This window comes from Pristiophorus japonicus, chromosome 23 (genome assembly GCF_044704955.1).
Source record: "Pristiophorus japonicus isolate sPriJap1 chromosome 23, sPriJap1.hap1, whole genome shotgun sequence".
Classification (NCBI taxonomy): domain Eukaryota; kingdom Metazoa; phylum Chordata; class Chondrichthyes; family Pristiophoridae; genus Pristiophorus; species Pristiophorus japonicus.
Window position 1 is genome coordinate 14776459 of NC_091999.1, and position 20153 is coordinate 14796611.

At 44.5% G+C, this 20153-nt stretch overlaps 2 protein-coding genes across 2 annotated transcripts in view; both read right to left on the minus strand.

The window, feature by feature from the left end:
• LOC139235632 (zinc finger protein 239-like) overlaps nucleotides 1-20153 on the minus strand; it is a 786713-nt gene that overhangs the window by 680047 nt on the left and 86513 nt on the right. The gene's annotated exons all lie outside the window — the stretch shown is intronic.
• The window catches only part of LOC139235401 (zinc finger protein 229-like), a 133449-nt gene continuing 128108 nt past the window's right edge, over nucleotides 14813-20153 (minus strand). Inside the window, exon 3 of the mRNA XM_070866533.1 lies at nucleotides 14813-15803. Coding sequence (XP_070722634.1) covers nucleotides 14855-15803 — 949 coding nt within the window. The 3' untranslated portion in view covers nucleotides 14813-14854. The remainder of the gene's footprint in view (nucleotides 15804-20153) is intronic.

A 20153-nucleotide genomic window follows, 5' to 3' on the forward strand; every position in this document is an offset into this window, starting at 1 on the left:
GCATGCAAACTTTCAATGACAGACATACCATGACACCCAGGTCTCGTTGCAACTCTCCTTTTCCTAATCCTCCGCCATTCAGATGATATTTTGCCTTCGTGTTTTTGACACCAAAGTGGATAACCTCACATGTATCCACATTATACTGCATCTACTATGCACTTGCCCACTAACCTAACCTGTCCAAGTCACCCTGTCGTCTTTTAGCATCCTCCTCACAGTTCAAACTGCCACCCACCTTAGTGCCATCTGCAAACTTGGAGATATTACACTCAATTCCTTCATTTAAATCATTGATGTATATTGTAAATTGTTGGGGTCCCACTACTGAGCCCTGCAGCACCCCACTAGTCACTGCCTGCTATTCTGAAAAAGACCCATTTATTCCGACTCTCTAATTGTTGTCTGCAAACCAGTTCTCTATCCACGTCAGTACATTACCCCCAATAGCATGCACTTTAATTTTGCGCCCCAATCTCTTGTGTGGGACCTTGTCAAAAGCCTTTTGAAATTCCTAGTACACCACATACACTGGTTCTTCCTTGTCTACTCTATTGTTACATCCTCAAAATATTCTAGAAAATTTGTCAAGCATGATTTCCCTTTCCTAAATCCATGCTGACTTGTACCGATCCTGACACTGCTTTCCAAATGCGCTGCTATTTCATCTTTAATGATTCATTCCAACATTTTCTTCACTACTGATGTCATGCTAACCCGTCCATAACTACCCGTTTTCTCTATCCCTCCTTTGTTAAAAAGTGTTATTACATTAGCTACCCTCCAGTCCATAGGAATTGATCCAAAGTCGATAGACTGTTGGAAAATGATCACAAATGCACCCACTATTTCTAGGGCCATTTCCTTAAGTACTCCAGGATGCAGACTATTAGGCCCCAGCGACTTATCGGCCTTCAACACCATCAATTTTCCCAACCCAATTTCCTGCCTGATAACCTTCTCACTAGACCCTTGTTCCCCCAGTATTTCATGAAGGTTATTTGTGTCTTCCTTCTTGAAGACAGAACCAAAGCATTTGTTCAACTGGTCTGCCATTTCTTTGTTCCACATTATAAATTCACCTGAATCTGACTGCAAGGGATCTACGTTTGTCTTAACTAATGTTTTTCTCTTCCCCTATCGATAGAAGCTTTTGCAGTCAGTTTTCAGTTCTGACTGAAAACCCCTAGTTCTAATTCTAGTCTCCCCGATCAGTGGAAACATCCTCTCTGCATCCACTATATCAAGCCCCCCATAATCTTATACGTTTCGATAAGATCACCTCTCATTCTTCTGAACTCCAATGAGTAGAGGCCCAACCTACGCAACCTTTCCTGATAATCAACCTCTCATCACCGGAATCAACCTTGTGAACCTTCTCTGAACTGCCTCCAAAGCAAGTTCATCCGGTCGTAAATATGGAAACCAAAACTGCACACAGTATTACAGGTGTGGCCTCACCAATACCCTGTACAACTGCAGCAAGACTTCCCTGCTTTTATACTTCATTCCCTTTGCGACAAAGACCAAGATTCGATTGGCCTTCCTGATCACTTGCTCTACCTGCATACTAATTGTCTGTGTTTCTTGCACAAGTGCCCCCAGGTCCCGCTGTACTGCACTTTGCAATTTTTCTCCATTTAAATAATAACTTATTCTTTGATTTTTTTCCACCAAACTATAACTAAAGGGCAAAATCTTAGAATAAGGGGCAGCCCATTTAAAACTGAGATGAGGAGGAATTTATTCCCTCAGATGTGGAATTAGCTGCCTCAGAGAGCTGTGGAAGCCGGGACATTGAATAAATTTAAGACAGAAATACACAGTTTCTGAAACGATAAGAACATAATAAATAGAAGCAGGAGCAGTCTATTTGGCCCCTCGAGCCCGCTCCGCCATTTAATAAGATCATGGCTGATCTGCTGCTGGGCTCAGCTCCACTTCCCTGCCCGCTCCCCATAACCCTTCACACCCTTATCATTCAAAAATCTATCTAACTCCATCTTAAATATATTAAGTCGTAGCAGGATATTTATAAAATCATAATTGCAATCAAGCAGCATAAGCATGGTTTTATGAAAGGGAAATCGTGTTTGATAAATTTATTAGAGTTCTTTGAGGATATAACGAGCAGGGTGGATGAAGGGGAACTGGTAGATGGAGTGTATTTGGATTTCCAAAAGGCATTCGATAAGGTGCCACATAAATGTTACTACGCACGATAAGAGGTCATGGTTTTGGGGGTAATATGGATGGAGGATTTGCTAACTAACAGAAAACAGGGTTGGGATAAAATGGTCATTTTCAGGTTGGCAACTGTAACTAGTGAGGTGCTACAGGGATCAATGCTGGGGCCGCAACTATTTACAATCTATATTAATGACATGGATTAAATGACAGTGTAATGTTGCCAAATTTGCTGATTATACAAAGATGGGTGGGAATGCAAGTTGTGAAGAGGACACAAAGAGTCTGCAAAGGGATATAGACAAGCTCAGTGAGTGGACAAATAAATGGCAGCTGGCGTATAATGTGGGAAAATGTGAGGATATCAACTTAGGTAGGAAGAATAGAAAAGGAACATATTGTTTAAATGGAGAGAGACTACAGAATGCTGCGCGACAGAGGGATTTTGGTGTCCTTGTACATGAAACACAAACAGTTAGCATGTAGGTACAGCAAGTAATCAGGAAGGGAAATGCAATGTTGAGCTTTATTGCAAGGGGGATGGAGTATAAAAGTAGGGAAGTCCTGGTCCAACTGCACAGGGTGTTGGTGAGACCACACCTGGAGTACTGCGTACAGTTGTCGTCTCCTTATTTAAGAAAGTACATACTTGCATTGGAGGCAGTTCAGAGAAGGTTCATGAGGTTAATTCCTGAAGTGAAAGTGTTGCCTTATGAGGAAATGTTGCGCAGGTTGGGACTGTACTCATTGGTGTTTAGAAGAATATGTGGTGATCTTATTCGTGGATATAAGATTCTGAGGGGGCTTGACAGGGCAGATGCTGAGAGGATATTTCCCCTCGTTGGGGAATCAAGAACTAGGGGGCACAGTTTCAGAATAAGGGGTCACCCATTTATCACGGAGATGAGGAGGAATTTCTTCTATCAGAGGGTCGTGGATCTGAGGAATTATCTACCTCAGAAAGCTGTAGAAGCTGGGTCATTGAATACATTCAAGGTTGAGACAGAAGGATTCTTGAACTATAGAGGAGTCAAGGGTTAGGTGTACAGGCAGGAAAGTAGAGTTGAGGCCAATATCAGGTCAGCCATAAGCTGATTGAATGGCGGCGCAGGCTTGAGGGGCCGAATGGCCCACTCCTGCTCCTAGTTCTTATGTTCTTATATAGCAAACACCTTGTGTGTGTTTTTTATGTTCCTCTCAACAAACTGAGAGCTTGAACTGAGTGGACATTAGGACCCTGCGGCTGCCCATCCGGCGGTGCTGTGAGGTCACGGTTCCAGGCTCTGTCTGACACAATCAGTGGGTCATATGAAAGCTGAATGGAAAATACTGCAGGAAAAAGAATCCTTAACATTAAAAACGGTGAGCAATTGGCACAGGGCAACACAAGTGTGAATTAGTAACACTTAACAAACAGAGTGCCACTAAGTAATGCAAAGTGCAGTGAGTTGCTCACCTTCAGTCCTGTCCCTCAATCCCGGTCCATCTCTGGGAGATTGTTACAAGATTCACCCCATCCTCTCAACATAAATATTACCGTCACAATACCAGATCAATAGGACATTGCCCACTGCTGCTGATAGCTGTTAACAAGAATAATTGTGCTCCTAAGTAAAAAATATATAATTGCATCCTCTCACACACGCAAATACATATCTTGACGATTATCAGTATCTATCTATCATCTGTCTCTCTATCTTACAGAGACAGGGTCTAGTGTAATATAAACAGAGACATCATCTACTGCAGTAATAACTGAGACAGGGTCTAGTGTAATATAAACAGAGACACGTTCTAGTGCAGTAATAACTGAGACAGGGTCTCGTGTAATATAAACAGAGACGGGGTCAAGTGTAATATAAACAGAGACACATGCTAGTGCAGTAATAACAGAGACAGGGTCTAGTGTAATATAAAAAGAGACAGGGTCTAGAATAATATAAAGAGACAGTGTCAAGAATAATATAAAGAGACAGGGCCTAGTGTAATATAAACAAAGACAGGGCCTTGTGTAATATAAACAGAGATACGGTATAGTGTAGTAATAACTGAGACAGGTACTGCTGTATAATAAATATAATTTTGCTGTAATCACTGAGGTATTGCCTAATGTATTTTTTTTTATTTTTTCGTCATGGGGTACTGGATTTCACTGGCAAGGCTAGCATTTATTGCCCATCCCTAATTGCCCTTGAGAAGGTGGTGGTGAGCTGCCTTCTTGAACCTCTGCAGTGCGTGTGGTAAAAGTACTCAGTGCTGACTTTGTTCTAGCGGTTTGCTGGGTCATTCCAGAGGGCAGTTAAGAGACCCTTACTGTGGGTCACATATAGGCCAGACCGGGTAAGGATGGCAGATTTCATTCCCTAAAGGACAATCCTGTAGTTTCATGGTCAGCATTACTCATATTAGCTTATGATTCCAATTTTATATTCATTTAACTGAATTTAAATTCGCCCAGCTGTTGTGGCTGGATTTGAAATCACGTCTCTGGATTATTCTTCAAATCTGTGGATTAGTCCAGTATCATAACCACTATGCTACCGCACACTGTATAAACAGAGTCATGTTATAGTGCAGTAATAACTGAGACAGATTTTCTTGTAAGATAAACAGAGAGAGAGTGTTTAGTGTCATGTAAACAGAGACAGGGTCTAGTGTAATATAAACAGAGTCAAGGTGTTGTGTAATATAAACAGTGATAGGGTCTAGTATCATATAAACAGAGACAGGGTCTAGTGTAATATAAACAGTGTCAGGGCCTAGTGTAAAATAAACAGAGACAGGGTCTAGTGTATTATAAACAGAGACAGGGTCTAGTGGAATATAAACAGAGTCAAGGTCTAGTGTATTAAACCAGAGGCAGGGTCTAGTGGAATATAAACAGAGACAGAGTCTAATGTGATGTAAACGTCTATGATTCTATCACCACCTTTCAGCATTTTAATCACCTCTATTAAATCAACCTTTAACCTTCCCTGCTCAATCCCAATTTCTCTAGTCTCTGCATAACTGAAATACCTCATTCCTGGTAGAATTCTAGTCGAGGATGACTTGCTTCCACTCTAAACGTGAGTTCTCGGGTGACTGGAGAGTCCGATGCGGGACCTACAGTCTCTGTCGCAGGTGGTCAGACAGTGGTTGAAGGAAAGGGTGGGTAAGGAGTCTGGTTTGCCGCATGCTCTTTCCGCTGTCCAAGCTTGGTTTCTACATGCTCTCGGCGATGAGCCTCGAGGTGCTCTGCGCCCTCCCGAATGCTCTTTATCCACTTAGGGTGGTCTTTGGCCAGAGAGTTCCAGGTGCTGGTGGGGATGTTGCACTTTATCAAGGAGGCCTTTTGGGTGTCCTTGAAATGCTTCCTCTGCTCGCATGCCGTGTCGAAGCTCCATGTAGGAACCGCTGTGTTATGCCCCACAACCCTCCCGAGAGCTCCGCGCTCCTCCAATATTTGACTCTTGAACATCCGTGATTTTAATCACCCCACCATCGCCGTGCCTTCAGCTGCCAAGGCCCTAACCTCTGGAATTCCCTCCCTAACACTCTCCACCTGTCTTCCCTTCTTTAAGACGCTCCGTAAAACCTACCTCTTTGACCAAGCTTTTGATCACCTGTCATAATATCTCATTCTGTGGCTCGGTGCCACAATTTGTTTGATAATGCTCCTGTGAAGCAATTTTAGGGCATGAAGTTGCCCCAATTCTGAAGGTATGGGACAGATTAGATGCGGGTAGAATGTTCCCGATGTTGGGGAAGTCCAGAACCAGGGGACAAAGTCTTAGGATAAGGGGTAGGACATTTAGGACTGAGATGAGGAGACATTTCTTCACTCAGAGAGTTGTTAACCTGTGGAATTTCCTGCCGCAAAGAGTTGTTGATGCCAGTTCATTGGATATATTCAAGAGGGTGTTAGATATTGCCCTTACGGCTAAGGGAATCAAGAGGTATGGAGAGAAAGCAGGAAAGTGGTACTGAGGTGAACGATCAGCCATGATCTTATTGAATGGTGGTGCAGGCTCGAAGGGCCGAAAGGCCTACTCCTGCACCTATTTTCTATGTTTCTATGTTTAATCTGTTCTGCACCGTTTTCAAGGCAGTGACATATTTCCCAAAGTCTGGACTGAAATTAATTCAATCTCTGTTGTTCCGTTAGATTAATTATAAGGATTCTTACTCTCTTAAAATTGGACTGAGCAGTAATCTGAGTATTGCTAATTATTAATTGATAAAGACGATATAATTTGTTCTGACAATGCAGATGGTGACTTGTCTGCTCAGCAACAGCAGCCTCTGCATGTTTCCTGTTTCAATAAGCTCACTCTCGCCACCTGTTGATCATGTACAACTACTGCAGCGCCAGAGTTTTTTAAACATGTTTATTCATTTCCACATACAACAACTTGCATTTTCCCAGTGACGTTCGCCCAGAGGAGTTTCTCAGAGCAAACCACAAGAGGGCCAAGAGATGAGGGGGAGTTAAGGGAGAAAGGACACAATTCGTGTTATCAATTCTGAGGAGGTTTTCATGGGAAGGTGTGAAGTTATATTAGAACATAAGAATTAGGAGCAGGAGTCGGCCATACGGCCCCTCGAGCCTGCTCCGCCATTCAATAAGATCATGGTTTATCATCGACCTCAACTGCACTTTGCTGCATTATCCCCATATCCCTTGATTCTCCTACAGTCCAAAAATCTATCTATCTCAGCCTTGAATATACACAACGACTCAGCATCCACAGTCCTTTGGATTGAGAATTTCAAAGACTCACAACGCTCTGAGTGAAGAAATTCATCCTCTTCTCTGTCTTAAATGGCCGACCCCTTATCCTGAAACAATGCCCTCTTGTTCTAGACTCTCCGGCCAGTGGAAACAACCTCTCCGCATCTACCCTGTCAATACTCTTCAGAATATTGTACCTTTCAAGGAGAGCATCTCTCATTCTTCAACACTGCAGAGAGCATAGGCCCATTCTATACAATCTCTCATCATAAAACATATCTCTCATCCCAGGATTCAATCTAGTGAACCTCCATTGCACGACCAGTAAGGCAATTATATCTTTCCTTAGATAATGAGACACAAATGGCCCAATGCTCCAGGACTCTGGAGTGCAGGTCCAAAGATCCCTGAAGGTAGCAGGACAGGTAGATAAGGTGGTTAAAAAGGTTGATGTAATACGTGCCTTTATTAGTCGTGGCATAGAATATAAGATCAGAGAGGTTATGCATTAAATCCATAAAACACTAGTAAGGCCACTAGTAAGGCATTCAATTCTGGTCACCACATTACAGGAAAGATGTGATTGCACTAGAGAGGGTATAGAGGTGATGAACGAGGATTGTCGCCTGGACTGGAGAATGTTACCTATGGGGAGAGATTGGATAGGCTGGAGTGTTTTCTTTGGAACAGAGCAGGCTGAGTGGAGATTTAATTGACGTGTTCATGATTATATAGGGCCAAGATAGAGTGGATAGGAAGGAGCTATTTCGCTCAGCAGAGTAGTCAATAACCAGGGAGAATAGATGTAAAGTAATTAGTAGAAGGCTTATTAGGTTTCAGGGAGAAATACTTTTCATCCAGAAGGTGGTAGGAGTCTGGAACTCACTGCCTGAAAGGGAGGTACAGGCAGAAACCCTCATCTCATTGAAAAATACCTGGATATGCACGTGAGGTGCCGTAACCTACAGGGCTATGGACCAAGAGCTGGAAAGTGAGATCAGGCCGGATGGCTGTTTCTCGGGAGGCAGAGACACGATGGGTGCAATTGCTGCCCTCTGTGTTGTAAACATCTATGATTCTGTCACAACCTTTCATCATTTTAATCACCTCTATTATATCATCCTTCAACCTTCTCTGATCAATCCCACTTTCCCTAGTCTCTGCATAACTGAAATACCTCATTCATGTCAGAATTCTACTTAATCTCTTCTGCACCATCTTAAGGCCTTGACATATTTCCCAAACTCTGGATTGAAATTAATTCAATCTCTATTGTTCTGCCAGATTCATTCAAAGTATGCATGTTCTCTTAAGATTGGACTGAGCAATAATCTCAGTATTAGTAATTATTGATTGATAACAATTATATAACTTGTTCTAACAATGCAGATTGTGACTTATCTGCTCAGCAACAGCAGCCTCTGCATTAGTTTCAATAAGCTCACTATCGCCATCTGCTGGTGATAAACATCTACTGCAGGCGCCAGAGTTTTTTTAAACATTATTATTTAATTCTACACACAACAACTTGCATTTTCCCAGTGACGTTCGCCCAGAGGAGTTTCTCAGAGCAAACCACAAGAGGGCCAAGAGATGAGGGGGAGTTAAGGGAGAAAGGACACAATTCGTGTAATCAATTCTGATGGGGTTTTCATGGGAAGGTGTGAAGTTATATGGAACATAAGATTTAGGAGCAGGATTAGGCCATACGGCCCCACGAGCCTGCTCCACCATTCAATAAGATCATGTCTGATCATCAACCGCAACTCCACCTTGCTGCATTATCCCCATATCCCTTGATTCTCCTACAGTCCAAAAATCTATCTCTCTCAGCCTTGAATATACTCAACGACTCAGCATCCACAGTCCTTTGGATTGAGAATTTCAAAGATTCACAACGCTCTGAGTGATGAAATTCATCCTCTTCTCTGTCTTAAATGGCCCGCCCCTTATTCTGAAACTATGCCCTCTAGATGTAGACTTCCAGTCAGGGGAAACAACCTCTCAGCATCTAACCTGTCAATCCTCTTCGGAATCCTGTATCTTTCAATAAGAGCACCACTCATTCTTTTAAACTGCAGAGAGCAGAGGCCCATTCTATACAATCTCTCATCATAAGACAGCTCTCTTATCCCAGGATTCAATCTAGTGAACCTCAGTTGCATCACCACCAAGGCAAGTATATCCTTCCTTAGATAAGGAGACCCAAACTGCCCCAGTATTCCAGGATCTTGGAGTACAGGTTCACAGATCCCTGAAAGTAGCAGGCCAGATAGATAAGGTGTTTTAAAAAGGAATACAGAATACGTGCCTTTAGTGGTCATGGCATGGAATATAAGAGCAGCGTGGTTAGGCATTAACACTATAAAACACTTGTTCGGCCACAGTGTGCAGTTCTGGTCACCGCATTACAGGAAAGATGTGATTGCACTATAGAGGGTACAGAGGAGATTGAAGAGGATGTTGCCAGGACTGGAGAATTTTAGCCATGAGGAAAGATTGGACAGGCTGGAGTTGTTTCGTTTGGAACAGAAGAGGCTGAGGGGAGATTTAATTGACGTCTACAAGATTATTGTGGTGGGAAAATTATTGGAAAAAAGTCCTAAAAGACATGATGAATCTACACTTGGAAGGCAAGGATTAATTAGGGACAGTCAGCACGGATTTCTTAAGGGAAGATCGACTCTTTTGGTTACCTCCTCAAAAAATGCAACCAGTTTCCACATGGTAGACTGGTCATGAAGTATAAAGAGCATGGCAATTCAGAGCAAAGTGGCAAGTTGTATGCAAAATTGGCTTGGAGGTAGGAAGCAAAGGGTAATGATTGATGGATTATTTTTGACTGGAAGGATGTTTCCAGTGGGTTTCTGCTGGGCTCAGTACTCGGTCCCTTGCTTTTTGTGGTATATGTGGAATTGTAATTATTCTGTACAGCCACCAGAGGGCTCATCCCCCGGAGTCCCAAGGGATCCCATAATCCCTTGGGAGAACAGGTATTTAAGAAGGCTTCACAGGTTGGAGAGGCAGTCTGCAATAAAAGACTTCGTTCACACTTCAATTTGAGCTTATCGTGTTCAGTCTGACTCTTTCTCCATACACTACAACTGGAGACGAGATACAGTTAGTGCTGCTACATGTATGATGAACAAAGTCACGTTGTTTTCGAATCGGAATGTACAGGACAGGTCACACATACCTGCAGCTACACGTCGGCAGATGTCTCAGAGTCCACCATCAAGGTTGATGAATGCAAGGCCATTAACACCTTGTTGGCACTGCGGGGGTGATCATCGTTTCCATTCATGCCGATTCAAAGGATACGTTTGCAAGGGCTGTGGAACAATGGGACACGTCCAACGAGTGTGCAGGCGAGCTGCTAAGCCTGTTAAACCTGCAAACCATCAGGTTACAGAGGAGGATCATGAAGAAACAGTGCTTCAGATAGAGGAGGCAGAGGTACATGAGGTATACACATTCACCACGAATTGTCCCCCGATAACGCTGAATGTTGAACTAAATGGACTCCCGGTGTCAATGGAGCTGGACACGGGTGCAAGGCAATCCATCATGGGCAAAAAGACTTTTGAAAGGTTGTGATGCAACAAGGCCTCAAGGCCAGTCTTAACTCCAATTCGCAGGAAACTAAGACCTTACACAAAAGAACTGATTCCTGTCATCGGCAGTGCTACCGTAAAGGTCTCTTATGATTGAGCGGTGCACAAGCTACCACTCTGGGTGGTATCGGGCGATGGTACCACGCTGCTCAGCAGGAGCTGGCTGGGAAAGATACGGTGGAACTGGGACGACATCCGAGCGCTATCACCCGCTGATGACACTTCCTGTACCCAGGTCTTAAACAAATGTCTTTCTCTGTTTGAACCCGGCATCAGGAAATTCCAAGGAGCAAAAATGCAGATCCACCTAATTCCGGGGGCGTGACCCAACCATCACAAGTCGAGAGAAGTACTGTACATGATGAGAGAAAGGGGAGAGATCGAGCTAGACAGGCCACAAAGAGAGGGCATCATTTCATCGATCGAGTTCAGTGAGTGGGCCAGTCCTATTGTCCCACTCCTCAAGGGGGATGGCACCATCAGAATCTATGGTAATTACAAAGTAACAATCAATCTTTTCTCCTTGCAGGACCAATACCACTACCAAAAGCCGACGACCTCTTTGCAACGCTGGCGGGAGGAAAAACGTTCACGAAGCTGGATCTGACTTCAGCCTACATGACACAGGAACTGGAGGAATCATCGAAGGCCCTCACCTGCATCAACATGCACAAAGGTCTTTTCGTTTATAACAGATGTCCGTTTGGAATTCGATCAGCGGTGGCAATAATCCAGAGAATCATGGAAAATTTACTGAAGTCGGTCCCACAAACCATGGTCTTCCAGGACGAAATCTTGGTCACAGGTCGGAACACAGTCGAGCACCTGCAGAACCTGGAGGAGGTTCTTAGTCGACTCAACCGTGTGAGGCTCAGGTTAAAACGCTCGAAGTGAGCGCAATCGAGAACGCACCGAGGCCACAGAACTTGACTGAGCTGCGGTCGTTTTGGGACTCTTGAACGACTTTGATAACTTCTTACCGGGTCTCATCACCCTGGTAAAACCACGACAGTTCTTCCTACGAAAAGACGGGCGAACGGGTTTGGGACAAAAGCCAAGAACATGCCTTTGTAAAAGCGAGAAAATTATTGTGCTCAAACAAATTGCTTGCATTGTATGATCCATGTAAGCGTTTGGTACTAGCCTGTGATGCGTCGTCATATGGCGTCGGGTGTGTATTGCAACAAGCTAATGATTTCAGGAAACTGCAACCGGTTGTTTATGCATCCAGAAGTCTGTCTACGGCTGAGAGAAGCTACAGCATGATTGAAAAAGAAGCGTTAGCGTGTGTCAATGGTAAAAAAAAATGCATCAAAACCTGTCTGGGCTAAAATGCGAATTAGAAACTGCCCATAAGCCACTTATATCTCTGGTTTCCGAGAGTAATGGGATAAATACCGACGCATCGACCCGCATCCAGAGATGGGCGCTCACGTTGTCCGCATACAATTACGCCATTCACCACAGTCCAGTCACAGAAAACTGCGCTGATAATCTCAGTAGGCTGCCGTTGCCCACCACGGGGGTGGAAATGGTGCAGCCTGTAGATCCAGCCATGGTAATGGAAGCATTTGAGAGTGAGCAATTACCCGTCACTGCCTGGCAAATCAAAACCTGGACAAGCGAGGACCCCTTATTATCTTTAGTCAAAAGCTGTGTGCTTCACGGGAGCTGGTCCAGTGTCCCAGTCGAAATGCAGGAAGAGATTAAGTCGTTCCAGCGACGTGAAGGTGAAATGTCTATACAGGCAGACTGCCTTCTGTGGGGCAAATGATCCCACATCTCACCTCTCATCATTTTGCCAATCATCGGAAGTCTGACTCCTCTTTTTACGTACCCTAATGCCACTGGAAACACTTTCACCATATTTACTCTATTTAAATCGTTCATAATTTTGTACATCTCCATCAAATCTCCTTTTACCCTTTCCTGCTCTCTGGAGAAAACTTCACCAGGCTCTCCATATCACGGAAGTCCCACATCCCTGGCACCGCTCCTTCTCTAAAAGCTTGGCATCATTCCGAAAGTTTGGAGCCCAAACTTGAACACAATTCTCCAGCTGAGGCCTAACCAGTGTTTTATAAAGGTTTGGCAAACTAAACATATTTCTCTGATGGGGTTTAAAGGGCGAGGTCCATCCAGTCAGTTGGATGTGTAAATGAGATTGTGAACCTAAAGAAGTGCATTTGGAGTGGAGAGTCAGGGACATGCTGTGTAATCGGGTGCAAACACTCCTGCACAGCCCACACATCACTTGTTTCCCATTTGGCATGAAAGTATTGTGTTACTTGCAACAATTCATTTGATTTGATTTGAAATAGTTTAGTATGGAACTTGAATTATGTTTCTATGATTTGTTTCCCCAACTCAGATTCAAGGCCTCAATTTTTCTCTTCGTCTCTGGACAGTCATAGGATTCCAACTCTGCGACTATACGTTGCGATTCCAATCCTGGGACTGTACATGGGGATTCTAACCCTGGGAGAGTACGTGGGTATTCTAACCCTGGGGGAGTATGTGGGCATTCTAATCCTGGGGGAGAGTACATTGCGATTCCAACACTGGGACTGTACATTGGGATTGTAAGCCTGGGAGAGTACGTGGGATTTCTAACCCTGGGGGAGAGTACATGGGGATTCTAACCCTGGGACTGGACATGGGGATTCTAACCCTGGGAGAGTATATGGGGATTCTAACCCTGGGTGGGAGAGTACATGGGGATTCTAATCCTGGGACTGTACATGGGGATTCTAACCCTGGGAGAGTACATGGGCATTCTAACCCTGGGGGAAAGTACATGGGAATTCTTACCCTGGGACTGTACCTGTGGATTCTAACACTGGGATTGTACATGGGGATTCTAGCCCTGAGAGAGTCTGTGGGCATTCTAACCCTGGGGTTGAGTACATTGCGATTCCAACCCTGGGACTGTTTATGGGGATTCTAACCCTGGCACTGTACAGAGGGAATCTAACCCTAGCACTGTACATGGGGATTCTAACCTTGGAACTGTACAGAGGAATTCTAAACCTGCGACTGTACACGGAGATTCTAAACCTCAGATAGTAAGTGGGCATTCTAACCCTGGGAGGGTACATAGGGATTCTAACCCTGGCACTGTACAGAGGAATTCTAACATGAGCACTGTGCATGGTGATTCTAAAGCTTGGACTGGGTAGAGGGATTCTAGCTCTGGAACTGTAGAGAGGGATCCTAACCCTGGCACTGTACATGGGGATTCTAATCCTGGGAGAGTACGTGGGCATTCTAACCCTGGTAGGATACATGGGGTTTCTAAACCTGGGACTGTACATGAGGATTCTAACCCTGGGAGAGTATGTAGGCATTCTAACCCTGGGAGGGTACATGGGGATTCTAAACCTGGGACTGTACATGGGGATTCTAACCCTGGTGCTGTACACGGGGATTCTAACCCTGGCACTGTACATGGGGATTCTAACTCTGGAACTGTATAGAGGGATTCTAACACTGTCACTGTACTTGGGGATTCTAACTCTAGCACTGTACATGGGGATTCTTAACCTGGCACTGTACATGGGGATTCTAACCCTGGGACTGTACATGGGGATTCTAACCCTGGGACTGTACATGGGGATTCTAACCCTGGGACTGTACATGAGGATTCTACCTCTGTGACTGTACATGAGGATTCTAACTCTGGGACACTACATGGCGTCCAGGAGTTCGGGCCTCCTTCGGAGACGACTGGGCCTCTACTTCCCCACAGTGCTCCAGGTGTGGTCTAGCCAGGGCTTTCTGCAGCTGCAGAGGGCTGGCAGCGCCCATGGAACCGTACCAAGGGAGGTAGCTTACTACTGACTTTCATTTTACACTTTTCATCAAATTGGGAAACTTTTAAACAAGTTTGGAAAATGTTTAAAACTTTGGGAGAAACTTTTAAAACTTCTGAAGAAATGTTTAACCAACTTTCAAGAATTCTTTTCTTTTCAAATGTTTTTATTGAGGAATTGAATACTGTACCCCAATCTAACTAGAAAAGAGTTTGGTGTGTTTTATTAGCATAATTTTCAGTCATTTGAAATCGGATTACTCACGACGAAGCCCGGCAAGCAGGTGTGCCTCCAACCAAGCGACCGGGACATCAGTCCCCCCCGCCTCCTGCGGCGGGCCTACATCCCTCCAGAGGCGGGCTTTCATCCATCCATTTATTTATTTGTCTATATCCCAAATATTAAACTCCAGTCCAGCTACAGGAGTTATTATCATCAGCAGAAACAAACCCCAACTGTCAGAATGAACATGTTTCAATCAGGATGTGAGTATCAGCAGCAATAACAGCAGATTCCAACCCCTGCTGTCACTTGTGAACTCGCTCGTGTCTCAGCAGGGTGGATGATGTAGTGAATCCCTTCCCACATTCAGAGCAGGTGAACGGCCTCTCCCCAGTGTGAACTCGCTGGTGTATCAGCAGGTGGGATGATGTAGTGAATCCCTTCCCACACTCAGAGCAGGTGAACGGCCTCTCCCCAGTGTGAACTTGTTGGTGTGTCAGCAGGTTGGATGACCGAGTGAATCCCTTCCCACACTCAGAGCAGGTGAACGGCCTCTCCCCAGTGTGAACTCGCTGGTGTGTCAGCAGGTGGGATGAAGTAGTGAATCCCTTCTTGCAGTCGGAGCAGGTGAACGGCCTCTCCCCAGTGTGCACTCGCTGGTGTGACTGCAGGTGGGATGACTGAGTGAATCCCTTCCCACACTCAGAGCAGGTGAACGGCCTCTCCCCAGTGTGAACTCGCTGGTGTGTCAGCAGGGTGGATGATGTGGTGAATCCCTTCCCACATTCTGAGCAGGTGAATGGTCTCACCCCAGTGTGAACTCGCTGGTGTATCAGCAGGTGGGATGAATCAGTGAATCCCTTCCCACACTCAGAGCAGGTGAATGGCCTCTCCCCAGTGTGATCTCTCTGGTGAGCTACAAGATTGGATGACCGAGTGAATCCCTTCCCACACACGGAGCAGGTGAACGGCCTCTCCCCAGTGTGAACTCGCTGGTGAACTACAAGGTCGGATGACTGAGTGAATCCGTTCCCACACACGGGGCAGGTGAACGGCCTCTCCCCAGTGTGACTGCGTCGATGAATTTCCATTTCTGACGGTGATCTGAATCCCTTCCCACAGTCCCCACATTTCCACGGTTTCTCCATGGTGCGGTTATCCTTGTGACTCTGGTTGGTTGAACGATCAGTTGAAGCCTCGCCCACACACACAACACGTTTACAGTTTCTCCCCGCTGTGAATGGTGCGATGTTTCTTCAGGCTGTGTAATTCATTAAAGCTCTTTCCACAGTCAGTGCACTGGAACACTCACTCGGGTGCATTTGTTTCAGTGCCTTTCCAGTCACAGATATCTGAAATCATTTCTCAGACAGAACCGGCAAACATTTCTCCTTCCACTTTCAAAGGCCGATGATGTTCATGTCCTGAAGAATCGATTGACTCCATCAGATCTTGACGCGATGTTTGGTTTGTGTTTCCTGTCTGAAAATCTCCCCTTCTAATATGCTGTAAAAGGAGATAACAAAACTCATCACTGTCAGTACAAGACAGAAATTCAGGATAGACACATCTAGTTTCCATGGAACATTCTTTCCTCTCTTATTCTTCCAAACCTGTAAATCCCTATCCCACACATTGTCCCTCTGGTTGTGCTGAAATCCAAACACACATTTTGGATTGTCACACATTTCTAGACTGTTTCTCCTCCACTCCCAGTTTTCACCACCAATTCTGGCTGGGTTCAGTTCTACACTCACTGGTTCCCCTCCCTCTCCTCCTCTGAAGATGCTGACTCGGGCTTAGATCAGTTCTACACTCACTGGTTCCCTTCCTCCCCTCAAGATGCTGACACTGGCTGGTTTCAGTTCTACACTCACTACATAAGAACATAAGAAATAGGAGCAGGAGTAGACCATATGGCTCCTCGTTACTGCTCTGCCATTTAATACGATCATGGCTGATCTGATCATGGACTCAGGTCCACTTCCCTGCTGCTCCGCATAACCCCTTATCGGTTAAGAATCTGTCTATATCTGTCTTAAATATATTCAATGATCCAGCTTCCACAGCTCTCTCAGGCAGTGAATTCTGCAGATTTACAACCCTCAGAGGAAATTTATCCTCATCTCGGTTTTAAATGGGCAGCCCATTATTCTAAGATGACACCATCTAGTTCTAGTCTCCCGGATCAGTGGAAACATCCTCTCTGCATCAACATCGTCAAGCCTCCTCCGAATCTTATACGTTTCAATTAGATCGTCTCTCATTCTTCTAAATTCCAATGAGTAGAGGTCCAACCTACTCAACCTTTCCTGATCAGTCAACCCGCTCATCTCCAGAATCAACATAGTGAACCTTCTCTGAACTGCCACCAATGTAAGTATATCCTTTCTTAAATATGGAAACCAAAACTGTACACAGTATTCCAGGTATGGCCTCACCAATAACTTGTATAATGGTAGAAAGAAGTCCTTGCTTTCATACTCCATCCCCTTTGCAATAAAGGACAAGATTCCTGATCACTTGCTGTAACTGCATACTTATCTTTTGTGTTTCAGGCACAAGTACCCCCAGGTGTATTTATACTGCAGCACTTTGCATCTTTTCTCCATTTAAATAATAACTTGATGTTTAATTCTTTCTGCCAAAGTCCATAACGTCACACTTTCCAACATTATACTCCATCTGCAAAATTTTTGCCCACTCACTTAGCCTGTCTATGTCCTTTTGCAGATTTTGTGTGTCCTCCTCACACTTTGCTTTTCGTCCCATCTTTGTACTATCAACAAACTTGTCTACGTTACACTCGGTCCCTTCTTCCAAGTCGTTAATATAGATTGTAAATAGGTGGAATCCCATCACTGATCCCTGCGGCACCCCACTAGTTACTGATTGTCAATCCGAGAATGAATCATTTATCCCGACTCTCTGTTTTCTGTTAGTTAGCCAATCCTCTATCCTTGATAACATAGTACCCCCAACCCCGTGAACTTTTATCTTGTGCAGTAACCTTCTATGTGGCACCTAGTCAAATGCCTTCTGGAAGTCCAAATACACCACACTCACTGGTTCCCCTTTATCCACCCTGTTTGCTACATCCTCAAAGAATTCCAGCAAATTTGTCAAACATGACTTCCCCTTCATAAATCCTTGCTGACTCTGTCTGACTGAATTATGTTGTTCCAAATGTCCTGCTATTGCTTCTTTAATAATGGCCACCAAAATCTTCCCATCGATTGATGTTAGGCTAACTGCTCCATAGTTTACTGCTTTTTGTCTGCCTCCTTTTTAAATAGTGGCATTACATTTGCAGGTTTCCAATCTGCTGGGACCTCCCCAGTTTCCAGGGAATTTTGGTAAATTACAACCAATGCATCATCCATCCCTGACACTACTTCTCTTAAGACCCTAGGATTCAAGCCATTGGGTCAGGGGATTGATTCGCCTTTAGTCTCATTATCTTACTGAGTACCACCTCCTCAGTGATTGTGATAAGTTCCTTTCCCCCAATAGCCCTTGACTATCCACTGTTGGGAAATTGTTAGTGTCCACTACCGTAAAGACTGATACAAAATATCTATTCAAAGTTTCTGCCATCACCATGTTCCCCATTACTAATTCCCCAGTCGCGTCCTCTAAGGGACCAACATTTACTTTAGCCACTCTTTTCATTTTTATATACCTATAGAAACTCTTGCTATCTGTTTTTATATTTTGTGCTAGCTAACTTTCATAGTCTATCTTCTCTTTCTTAATCATTTTTTTAGTCATTCTTTGCTGGCTTTTAAAAGCTTCCCAATCTTCTGTCCTCCCACTAGTTTTGGTCACTTTGTATGCCCTTGTTTTTAATTGGATGCCGTCCTTTATTTCTTTAGTTAGCCACGGATGGCTAGCTTTTCTTTTACGCCCTTTCCTCCTCACTGGAAATATTTTTCTTGAGAGTTGTGAAATATCTCCGTAAATGTACGTCACTGTTCATCAACCATCCTACACTTTAATCTATTTTCCCAGTCCACTTTAGCCAACTCTGCCCTCATACCTTTGTAGTCTCCTTTATTTAAGATTAGTACACTGGTTTGAGATCCATCTTTCTCGCCCTCCATCTGAATTTGAAATTCAAACCTGCTATGATCACTCATTCCAAGGGATCCTTTACTTGGAGATTGTTTATTAATCCTGCCTCATTACACAGGACCAGATCTAAGATAGCCAGCTCCCTGGTTGGTTCCATTACATACTGCTCAAGGAACCTGTCCTTTATGCACTCAATGTTACCCAGACCAATTTGAGTTGTGCAATCAATGTGGACGTTAAAATCACCCATGATTATTGCTGTTCCCTTTTTACAAGCCTCCATTATTTCCTGGTTTATAATCCGACCAACAGAGTTGCAACTGTTAGGGGGCCTATAAACTTCGCCCAATATCGACTTTTCCCCTTATTTCCTCAATTCCACCCAAACTGTTTCAACATCCTGATCAGTTGAGCCAATATCATTTCTTACCATTGCAGTAATTCCATCTTTTATCCACAGAGCTACCCCACCTTCTTTTCCTTTCTGTCTGTCCTTCTAGATTGTCATATACCCCTGAATATTTAGTTCTCAGCCTTGGTCACCTTGCAACCACGTCTCTGTAATGGCTATCAGATCATACCCATTTATATCAATTTGTGCCATCAACTCATCTAATTTGCTTCAAATGCTACGTGCATTTAGACAAAGCCTTTAACTTTCTTTTCTTACCCTTTTTTCCTACTTGTTTCCTCTCTCATTCAAACTTACTTTCTTTATTTTTGCTTTATAATTCTAGCTTTACTCCCCTCCCTACTGAATCTATTTTCAGATTCCCATCCACCTGCCAAGCTAGTTTAAACTCTCCCCAACAGCACGAGCAAACACCCCGTGAGGAAATTGGTCCCTGATATGTTGAGGTGCAACCCATCCGACTTGTACAGGTCCCACCTCCCCCAGAAGCGGTCCCAATGCCTCAGGAAACTAAAGACATTCGCAACACAATCATCTGCTCTATCCTCCTGTTTCTGTACTCACTAGCTCGTGGCACCGGCAGTAATCTGGAGATTACTACCTTTGATGTCCTGCTTTTTAATTTATTTCCAAGCTCCTTAAACTCTGCCTGCAGGACCTCATCCCTCTGTCATTGGTCCCAACATGGTCTATGACCTCAGGCTGTTCAGACTCTTCCCCCAGAATGCCCTGCAGCTGCTCAGTGACATCCTTGACCCTGGCAAAAGGGAGGCAACATACCATCCTGGAGTCATGCCTGCGGTCGCAGAAACACCTGTCTGCTCCCCTGACTATTGAATCCCCTACCACTATAGTTCTTCCATTCTTCTTCCTCCCAACCTGTGCAGCTGAGCCACCATGGTGCCGTAGACTTGGCTCTGGCTGCACTCCCCAGAGCCACTCAGAACAGAGTACCGGTTGGAGAGAGATGGACTCAGGGGACTCCTGCACTCCCTGCCTAGTCCTCCTCTTCTGTCTGGCGGTCACCCACTCCCTCTCTGCCTTCACACTCTTAAGCTGCGGGGTGACCACCTCTAGAAATGTGCTCTCCACGTAGCTCTCAGTCTTTCTTCTCCCCC